General features: G+C 46.8%; 1 protein-coding gene across 1 annotated transcript; it reads left to right on the top strand.

Moving 5' to 3' along the window:
- Nucleotides 1-1,399: 1,399 nt before the first annotated feature.
- Nucleotides 1,400-10,085, top strand: RHOU (ras homolog family member U). Its single transcript, XM_021692292.2, has 3 exons — nt 1,400-1,473; nt 1,615-1,673; nt 6,737-10,085. Exons 1-3 carry the CDS (start codon nt 1,446-1,448, stop codon nt 7,190-7,192), a joined length of 543 nt encoding a protein of 180 aa, XP_021547967.1. The 5' UTR covers nt 1,400-1,445; the 3' UTR covers nt 7,193-10,085.
- Nucleotides 10,086-10,290: the final 205 nt, after the last annotated feature.

Raw genomic sequence — 10,290 nt, 5'->3', positions numbered from 1 at the left:
GGCTGCTGGGCCCGCCGGGCTCCAGCTGGGAAGCGGACCCGGCGCGGAGCGCAGCACCTTTCCCGAGCCTCGGGGACGGGACAGGCGCGGGGCCACCTGAGGGACCGCGGGGCGACGGGGAGCCCCCAAAAGCGGAGCCCGGCGGAGGGGGGCGGGGTACGGGAGACAGAGCCTGTGCAGAAAGAAATGATACGGCAATTTAGTAAGGAACAGGTCGAGTTCAGGTTGCCTGGTCAGTTTGCTGCGTAGAAAAGTTGCGTCAGGTCGACGTTGCTGGCGCAGCTGCCGAGTTTCCGTGGGAAGGTGACGCGCAGGTGCCATTACCTGTGGCCCTGAGAGTCAGTCCGTTCCTTTCGGTGGCTTCCCTCACAGGGACGGGGCGTCTCCACTTTGAAGAGCCACAGAGACGGCAGAACATAGTTGACTTAGTGAAAACAGCACTAAGGGCTTAGGTTTGGATTAAACCTGGAGAGTAAAGGCGATTTCTTCTGAGCCCCTCTCCCCTGCTCCCACTGCTCCCTCTTCCATCTCCCCCGTTGGCTCTGTTTCTGTTTCTTAGTATCTCTTCAGTGTCTCTTTAAGCCATTTACAGCCCTTACGTATGGTGTGCTATGTGTTTTGGTTTGGTGGAAACAAAGATAAAGGATTTTTCAGGTCTTTTTGAAATTTACTAAAAAGTTAAAATCCACAGTGAAGCACTCTCTCTGCTCTTAAAAGGACAACAACAACAACAACAACAACAACAACAACAACAATGCTTCTTGACCTCTTAGAAGGTCCCGATGGCAAGGGCTTGCTTTCTTCCACCTCTAAGGTACCCTTGATAAAACTGCTACACTAATGGATTTCCACCCAAACGGTTTTATTTTTTCCTCCTTTTCCCTCCCAGCTGACTCGTGTAAACATTAAAAGCAACTTAGAAAGTTGCACTTAGACGGACCTGAGTGCTTAATTCAAATAGAAACCTCCAGGCTGTGCTCCAGTGCAGGCCCCTGCCCAGTACCCGATCCCAGTGGAAAGGTGGGCAGGCTTTCTTTTCTGTGTTAATCCTCCCTTTGAGCTGACACGGTGAGATAAACAGTGCCCTCTTCTATAAACAGGACAATGCAGGCTGCCTGTGTTTGCTCATGTTCTCAAAACAAGCTACAATTTTATGATAAACCATGAAGTCTTGGAACGTTTCCCAAGGGAAAACAATTATTTGTAAGGTTTTCCACTGAGTTAAAACGGCAAGGTTGGTTCCCATTTACAACCGCAACCCCCCCCCCCCAGTGTTGTTTTTAGGTTTTTTGAAACGAGTGTGACAGGAAAATAAATCTTCCGGGGCCGAGCGGAAAGCGCAGGCCCTTCTGGGGTGCCCTCAAACGGCTCAGGGATTTGCAGCTTCAGCCCCGGCCATGCGATGAATTGCCAGCCCTGGACGGCTGGACGGTTGGAAGACAAAAATGCCTCCGTGGGGCCTCCTTGTTTTAGGCAAGTCTTTAATTCATTAGGGGACCCAGACTAGCCGAAGGGTTTGGAGGGAGAATGGTAGTTGCAGCTGAAGGCATTATTTTCCTGGAAGGGGTTAAAAGACACCCACCCCCTGATCATTGTTTTTGTCTTGTTTTTAAGCTGTGGTGTCCGTGGACGGGCGGCCTGTGAGACTCCAGCTCTGCGACACGGCTGGGCAGGTTAGTGGGTCATCGCGGCTCCGGGCTGGCCAGGGAGCCAGCCTTAGAGAGGCTTCACAATAAGCTCCCTCCATAACCGGGTCATTCTAAAGGCTCGTGCAGTGGCCCCAGCCCTGCTCTCTCAGAGGGTGGTGGGGAGGGGAGATAGCTCTGCACCCCTAAAACAGGGTTTGGCCCAGCTTTGCATGCTCAGGGCAGGGGGACAACAGGGTCAAGAACGGGAGTTCTTACAGGACTTTCTGATCTTATTTACTATCTCGTTTATATTAAAAATTATCAATGATGCTTTGCGATTATTTCTCAGAGTAAGTTGGTGATAGAATCATTTTATTAGAGGTCAACACGCCAAATATTAAATTTGCTCAAGAAAAAGATGGAGGTTTTTAAAAAAGATTTTATTTATTTATTTTATAGGGAGAGAAAGAGAGCACGGTAGGGAGGGGGAGAGGGAGAGGGAGAGAGAATCTTAAGCAGACTCCACGCTGAGTGTGGAGCTGGACACGGGGCTCGATCCCACGACCCTGAGATCGTGACCTGAGCCGAAACCAAGAGGCAGACACTCAGCCAACTGCACCCCCCAGGCACCCCCCATCCCTCCCTAAGCTGTGGTTTGACTCTCTAGGGCCACCCCTATCCTTTGAAGCAGAGATACAGTGGTTGAAGCTCTCCTGAGCTGGGGGAATGAATGAATCTGGACTTCGTCTTTCCAAATTGTGAATGTTTATTCTTGTCTTGAGGATCAAGCACTTGGATGACCTGCCCAGGGAGGGACAAGGGATTGGGGTGTTCCCCGAAGAGCTCCAGGGACTCATCATCAGCCAGTCGTCCCTTGGCACGGTGCTCGTCACTGAGGTCTCCTTGTTCTCTGTGCGAACCCAGGGTGCCATCTCCTGAGTTTGTCATAGTGACAGTTCATCAACATGGAGTCTTTCCTGTCCTTGTTAGAGTTAGAGCAAATGCTGAGGGGCCCTTTGTGGGCACGTAAAAGTGCCCACCTCACTTTCTGAGGTGTTGTCACATGACGATCTGTGTTTAAGAAGCTCACTTTCCAGCATTCCCAAGTGCCTCATCCAAACTGCTTGCCTACCCTGGGACAGCAAATTCACAGGTTTATTTTTCAAAACTCAGGGTGACACAAGACTGGGCAGCTTTGGTCCCCAGCTCAGCACGGGTTTGGCGGTGGCCAGAGTGGCCTGAGTGGTGGCCCTGCCCCTTCTGCCCCTTCTACACTGGAGCATCTCCGTTTCCCCTTCAGCGGCAGCAGAAAAAAGCAAACGCACTGTGTATCTTCCTGCCTGCGGAAAAGAGGACTCAAAAGAACACTTTCTTCTAATATTGAATCTTTCTGAATGCCCTCTTGGTATTTGTCATGAAAGCTTAATTGCTTTTTATAAAGTAAGAATCTTTGTCCTACTACGTGTCTGATTTTCTGATCTTTAAAATGAGGTCAGAGTTGCACGTGGATAAATATAGACGTTCCTGCTAACGCCAGAAAGGGGCAGCTGAATAGCCCAAGAATAAGACCGTAGACAGGAAGCCCAGAAGGCACAGTTCCTGGGGATCCTCGAGGGGAGGAGCAAGCAGTACAGAGCACATCCCTGCCCACTGATGGGGCTCTCCTATTAGCTGTTGACTCTTGTCACAGACCCGGCTTCCTGAGTTGGGGTTCTAGGCCTAGGGCCCTCATGGTGCCTGGTGCAGAATAGGGCTTAATCATGGTTTATAATGGATACATAAAACGGAGTGCTGGGTCCTGGGGAATGCAACCTTAAGTCCTGGCCTGCCCCTCCGAAGACTTATAGTCTGTAGGGAAGATAAACCAGTTAGTAGAACTTGTGAAAGAAACCAGGGAAGTGCCATAAGGAGGAAGGCAGTGTTGGCTTGGGGTGCAGGACAGGTGGGTCTGGGGAGAAAACCACTGGGCAGTTTTGAAAGAGGCATAGGACCATCATCAGAAAAACTTTGTAGAGATGATCCTGAATTACTGAGGCAGAGGTCGATTTTTCCTTAGTATGGTCTGTTTAAAAGCTGGGGAAGCGCAAGAATAATTTTGGAGATATTTTCATGAAAAAAGTTTATAATTAGGGAAATAAAAGGACTTTGGTGCAAATTGGTAAGATTTAGTTTATTTGGAAATTATTCTTCTGGTCTCCCAGTGATGTTTTCATTGAGTTTGACTATTTTTTAACTGATGTATTAGTAAAGTATACCTTATTATGTAATGAATGAATAAACCAACCTCAAAAACTATGCAAAGTACACAGCTGGCAAGATAAGATCATTTTTTCCCCCTACTCTCCAAGTATCCATTAGGACTTATTTTGACTAATAGCAAAGCAGGTCAGAGTGGTAGTTCTTTCCCACCTTCCTTATTCCTTACTGCAGATCTGATAAACAACCTTTTAAGGGACTTGATTTGACACCTGCTGTATTTCCCTAATGAAGACTCAGCCAGTGAAACCCGCCCCCCTCCCCCCACCTCCCACCGCCCCAGGCAGTCCTCAGGATAGCCTTGTGGGCTTAAAGTGACTTGTGCGACCTCTGTTTCCAGCTCCAGGGGGGGCATGAGCACAGGTAGCCCTAACCCGGGGCCCAAATGCAAGTTTTTCATCTGGAAGCTCAGAGCAAGAATATGGCTTTACTGGATGAATAAGTAACTAGAAATTGCTTTTTGTGTCTTTGGGTTTTCTTGTTAGGGAGGTAGGTGAGCATAGAAGATGTTAAAAGGAGTTTTTAACACTGGACTCACAGTCTTACTCAAGTGAAAATAGATCAGAGACCGAGGGTGTTGAGAACATACCTTTGGCATAAGAGAAGGGACCATCACTGAAATAGGAGGAGGTCACAGTGGCATTGCCAGGAGAAGCTGAAAATTCCTCAGGCTTTTGACCCGTGAGGCACTTGGAAAAATCTCTGTACTAAAAAAACCAAAAACTCAAGTTGCAGCTTGACCAGCACTACTATTCAGTGGCCTGTCCACCACGCCCTGTCTCTGACCGAATTCTGTATGTCTTCCCCACAGACCTGGCAGGTGCGTGCACATCACTGGGCCTCAGCACACCTCTCCTGGAGGGTACATTCCAATTGGCCTCGTCACGCATATGTATGTTGTGTTGATTTCAGCAAATATCTAGGGTTTCTGGTCAGGCAGTGAGGAGGCGGGTTTGATTTCTGCTTGGCTCCCTGAACCCTTTCGCCAGAATCTCAAGAGGTCTGGGGAGCTGGATTTCCAAAGCCCTGTCACAAGGCCCAGCCCCTGCGCTTGCCTTTCTTTTTATTGGTAATGCAACCCCAGCTCGCAGGGCACCGCCAAGGGTGACTGACTTCTAACAGTGAGCTGCAGCTGCCTGAGGGAGCTGACCTTACGCGGGGCTCCGTTTTGTGCTTTTCTGGGGCCTCTGAGAACAGAGGGAATGTTTTATTACAAGATCTTTGCTGGGCCATCGTCGACCTGGTGGATTTTCTATGTTGATTCTTTCAGCACAAAGTTGGCACTAAGAAAGCCAAGTTGTTCTTTTTTAACCACCGTGTGTAGAAGTCTGACAGGCGGCAGTGATGAAACGCCAGATTCGTTCCTGAGCATTTGAGCTGGTTGACGTCTGTACTGTTAGGGGTTGTTGCCCTACAACTGAACTGTGGAGCCTCAAATGATGAAAGTGCCTTCCAGTAAAACAGATCCAGGTTTCCTTTACGCCTCCAGAAGGGCCACGGATGCAGAATACTGTGCACATAAATAGGACTTTGTAAATAGTCAGAGTGTGCCAACGGCGTACTGAAAACCTGGATGGCATTTCACTTTTTCATGCCACTGGGAAGTTATCTATCATAGGACATGTGTGTGAGGCTGGCATCCACAGATAGAAATGTTATTTTACTTTATTTTTTTATTTTTTAAAGGTTTAATTAACTAATTAATTAATTTTTTTAGTAATCTCTGCACCCAATGTGGGGCTTGAACTCACGGCCTCAAGATCAAGAGTAGTATGTCTTCTGACTGAGCCAGCCAGGTGCCCCCACAGATAGAAATTTTAAATAGGAATGAGATGATGTAAGTATTTTCCTATGAGAGAGTTGAGTGAAAGCTTTCAGTTCATTGAATAAGGCACTGCAGGAGACTATGAAGAAATGCTGGTTTGGAGGCCGACATCTCTACAAGGGCCGAGGCCAGGTCTGTCTGTTCCCAGCCGACTCCCCTGGCCCTGCACAGTGCCCGGTGGCCAGCATGCATCTCTGCCAGGTGGATGACTCTGGCAGGTATTCAGCAGCATGATGCTTGGTTATCTTCCCAAAGCTGCATGGAGGTCCCTGGTATTTGCAGGGAAAAGGGAAGGGGAAAGGAAGTTCCAAAAGGAAGAAAGGAGGGAGAAAAAGAGATCAAGCAAGAAGAAAGGTATATCAAGTAAGAATGAAAATGTATTAACCAATGTGACATTGTAAGTCACATTGTTGTAAGTGATTTTGAGAGGCATAGGCTCTCTGAATTGCCAAGGAGAGTGGGCTGTCAGAGGTCCTCAGCTCCAGTTCTGGGTCTGTCCTTGTGTCTGATTGACATTACTCTGTACTCTGTGCGTGCCCCGACCGTGTGCAGCACAGATGGGACCAGGCGGGCATCACTCACAGCTGTCGAGAACGGGCAGGGCTGGATTCTTCAAGAGAGGAGCTGGGTTAGATGGGGTTCACTGGGGTCAGATTGGAGACTTGGGGATCCGTGGGCTGCTAACCCTGATTCTAAAAGAGTAGCTAAATACCAGAGTTGAAAGAGTAAATCTGGGCTGCTCTAGGCTGAAGGCTGGAGAAAGTAAATTTGCTTTCTGCCATTCACCCACTGTAAGTACTTCTCCTGTGGTAAGTTGCCAGAAGGCTGTGAACACTGATGTGAACATCGAATGCACTGGGCAGGTTTCGTGGGGCTAGCAAGCAGCAGGATCGCTTTCCGAGGTGCTGGCCCTTCCTTCCGTAACCAGACCTGCCAGACCCTTTCAAGGAAAAAAATGGTAAAGTGGTCTTTTTGCTGATGAGAATCAATTGAGAATGTAACTTTTGGGTGCTTTGATTGGTTGCAGGATGAGTTTGACAAACTCAGGCCTCTCTGCTACACCAACACGGACATCTTCCTTCTGTGCTTCAGCGTGGTGAGCCCCTCCTCTTTCCAGAACGTCAGCGAGAAGTGGGTGCCAGAGATTCGCTGCCACTGTCCCAAAGCCCCCATCATCCTCGTTGGAACACAGTCGGATCTCAGAGAAGACGTCAAGGTCCTTATTGAGCTGGACAAATGCAAAGAGAAGCCCGTGCCCGAAGAGGCGGCCAAGCTGTGCGCCGAGGAAATCAAAGCTGCCTCCTACATCGAGTGTTCAGCCTTGACTCAGAAAAACCTCAAAGAGGTCTTTGATGCGGCCATCGTTGCGGGCATTCAGTACTCGGACACTCAGCAACAGCCAAAGAAGTCCAAAAGCAGGACTCCAGACAAAATGAAAAACCTCTCCAAGTCCTGGTGGAAGAAGTATTGCTGTTTTGTATGACGCCGGCCGGGAACCCGCAGTAGAAGCTATATTAGCTGAATGCGTCCTCTCATCGTGCCGGAGCTGTGTAGAGAGCGTGTGTGTGTCATAGGTCCAGCTCTCAATTTATGTCTTCTTTCTTGCCTTGGATATTCTTGTTTGTTTGAGCTTAGGGACGAGCTGATTATTAATTATGCAAGATATTTTTGAAGTCAGTGGAGCATTTTTCATAACTCTGGAAATGTAGAGCTCTAGACCTCTGGATTAATTTATATCTAATATGAAAAAGACACCTTGGATCTGGGTGTCAAGAATGAAATTTTTTTTCGCTACGTTACAATGTACAGAAGAACAAAAGAAGAAATGGTGTGGTTAACCCTGCCTTGAATAAGGGCTCCTTCCTGCAAGTGCATTGTGTCCCCTGGCCAGCTATGGTGAGAATCACTCTTAGCCCAAAGACTCCACACACTTCTAAAAAACTTTCTAAGGGACTAAAATCTGAGAAAAAAACAAGAGACCTCTGCCTACAACACCTCAAACCAGTCACTTTTGTCATATGCTAATACCTGGTTGCTTAAGATCTAAAATCAACCAGCAAAGCACATCCTACTAACCCTGTGGCCCTGGGTACACCAAAAAGAAAACATTGTTTATTGGGATTTTTCATTCTTAGACCAGTTGTGTTGACATCGTATAAACATAGCCAACATACCATGTGGAGTAAAGCAAGTATTTAGTCAGAAGCTCTTGTATTTTCTTTAGGGAGTGATTCATGTTGAGATCAGAACGTGGTATTTGCTGTTTGTATGTGTGCACCAAACTGCCTAAACCCTGGTAGTTAGAACTCTAGGGAGCACCTATGGGAATTGTTTTAAAACTTCCATACTAACTAAATAAACTAAACCATCTGCAGGGACATGGACACTCTTGAAAGGCCTGCAGCCAACGATTGTAGGAGACAAAATGTACTTTTTTCCCCTTAAGTCAGCCAAAATGTACACACACACACACACACACACACATATGTGTATATGGCTGTATTTGCTGCTGATTCAGACTTTTAAACAGTTAATGAGAAAAAGCATGAACGCAAAAACACGTGAGGGAAGCTCAGCTTCCTCTTTGTTACTTTTTTGAACAGATCTCTTTTTGATTATATCCTACTCCAATAGGATTTTAAGTATATTTTGACACAGTTTTGAGACCATCTTAAAACACGAACATCTCTTAAAACCTGTTTTAAACTGAATGTCTCTTGAAACCTGTTAAACCACCGGTTAAAGCCGCAGATGCCTTTGAGGGAAAGGGCAGCAGAGACCAGGGCTGTGAGTCAGAGGGCTCACAGGGGCGGCCTGCTGTGGCCGCCGGGAGCGGGGTGCGCGTATGGACCCCAGCTCCCCCCCCGTCAGCTGCATCCTTGTGGGGGGATAGCCAGAAAACCACATGCTTGTGAAACATTTGTGTTCTTCAAGGTGGCAGGTTTTAGGGCTTCATCTTGAGGAAAAAAGTTGCGTATCAGAAGAGTAGGTTTGTTTACTTTGTGATGGTTATGCTTCTGAGATGCCAAAAGGTAGCCTACCCCACGAATTATAATGTCTGGTTGCGGTGGGTGAAGCAGATTTACCAAAATCGATTCAATAACTAGGGAAACTTCTGTAGAGCCGGTGGATGGAAAAGTCTTGTCCTTCTGTGGGTCTTGCATTGTCTTTTTTGTATTTAAAAAAGCGAATTTATGTTTTCCTATAGAAGAAGTAAAAGATTGGGTTAGGGGCTTCTTTGATTTGTGTTAGTAAATAAAATTAACTGATTTCTCTGTTTTAAAACTAAAATACATGGATTGTTCACTATTTTTCATTACTGAAATTGGTATCAGTCATAGTTTCCTGAAGCATTTAGTCACATAGCCTGAGTGAATAAAATTACATCATTTGTGGAAATGCTCCGAACAGACTCTAAGCTGGCCTGCTTGGCTCATCTGTCTGTGGGGGGGCCCGTGTCCCAGGCTGGGCTCCGCCTGCTCTTGGGTGCAGGGGTGGGGGCTGTGGGAGACTTACTTGGTGAGTAATTTTAACCAGTATTTTTATATTTCAGCAAATGTCCTGGAGTACAGTGCAAAGTAATTTTTAAGATAGAACACAAGACTTGAAAGAAATTTTATGCACGTGACAGCAAATGGGGCTGCTCTTGGTCCCCCCGGGGCGGGGGTCATGGCCCCCTCTGCCTGGGGGCCACTGGTGGTAACCTGGCAGGGGAGCGTGCCTGTGCGGCCCAGTTCTGAGAGCTTTCCTCAAGTGGTTTATTTTTAACCCAACTTGATATAACCCGAACCATTAGCGCTAAAAATCTAGAGGGTTGACATTTAAACACAACCGTTTTTAACATGTTGCTGCAGTTTATAGAATAGTAAAGTACGTACGATTGATTGTACTTCAGGTTTTCCTCCATTTTTCTTTCTTTGTGTGATTGGGCAGAAAAGTTCTTAAAAGTATGTGCTTGAGTTAAACATAAAGTTGGTTCACTTCAAAGCTCAAGCACTGTTAAACTTGCAGCTTGGTATTGCAGAGAAGATTTTATGAGTTGTGCTTTAGAAAATGCCGCTTTAGCTTAACTCCTACAGTGTAGGCCAGTCATAATTGAAAAATACAATATACTTCCCACCTGTTCTGTCACTTTTTACCATGTATGTGGAAATGAACCTTTTGTAATATTGTTCTCTGTGCTTGACAGAATTCAGGAGAAACCACCCAGGTATTACACAAGCCAAAATGAAGGCAAGGTCTTCTCCCCAGACTGTCGTAACCTGGTGCCTTACCAAGTTGTGCTTCTCTGTTTTCAAGTGTAAATGATGTTGAGCAGAATGTTGTCCTTGAAAATGCTATAAACGAGGTGGTATGAAATAAATTCTGACCTATGGATATAACCGCACTTGCCTTTTCTACTGAAGAAGATCACTGGAAGTGAATAAAGGTTTAGCCACGTCAAAAGCAGGCTGGTTGGGAAGCATCGTGGCGTGCCTCCAGAGGCGTCTGGGGAGTCATCCCTAACCAACACGAAATTGGTTTTGAGAATTCTGGGGTCACAGTCGGATACAAGCACTCTCTGACTCTGGGTCTGTAATG

This window comes from Neomonachus schauinslandi, chromosome 6, assembly GCF_002201575.2.
Source record: "Neomonachus schauinslandi chromosome 6, ASM220157v2, whole genome shotgun sequence".
Taxonomy (NCBI): domain Eukaryota; kingdom Metazoa; phylum Chordata; class Mammalia; order Carnivora; family Phocidae; genus Neomonachus; species Neomonachus schauinslandi.
The sequence above is the reverse complement of the archived record's forward strand: the minus strand, read 5'-3'. Positions and strand labels throughout refer to the sequence as shown.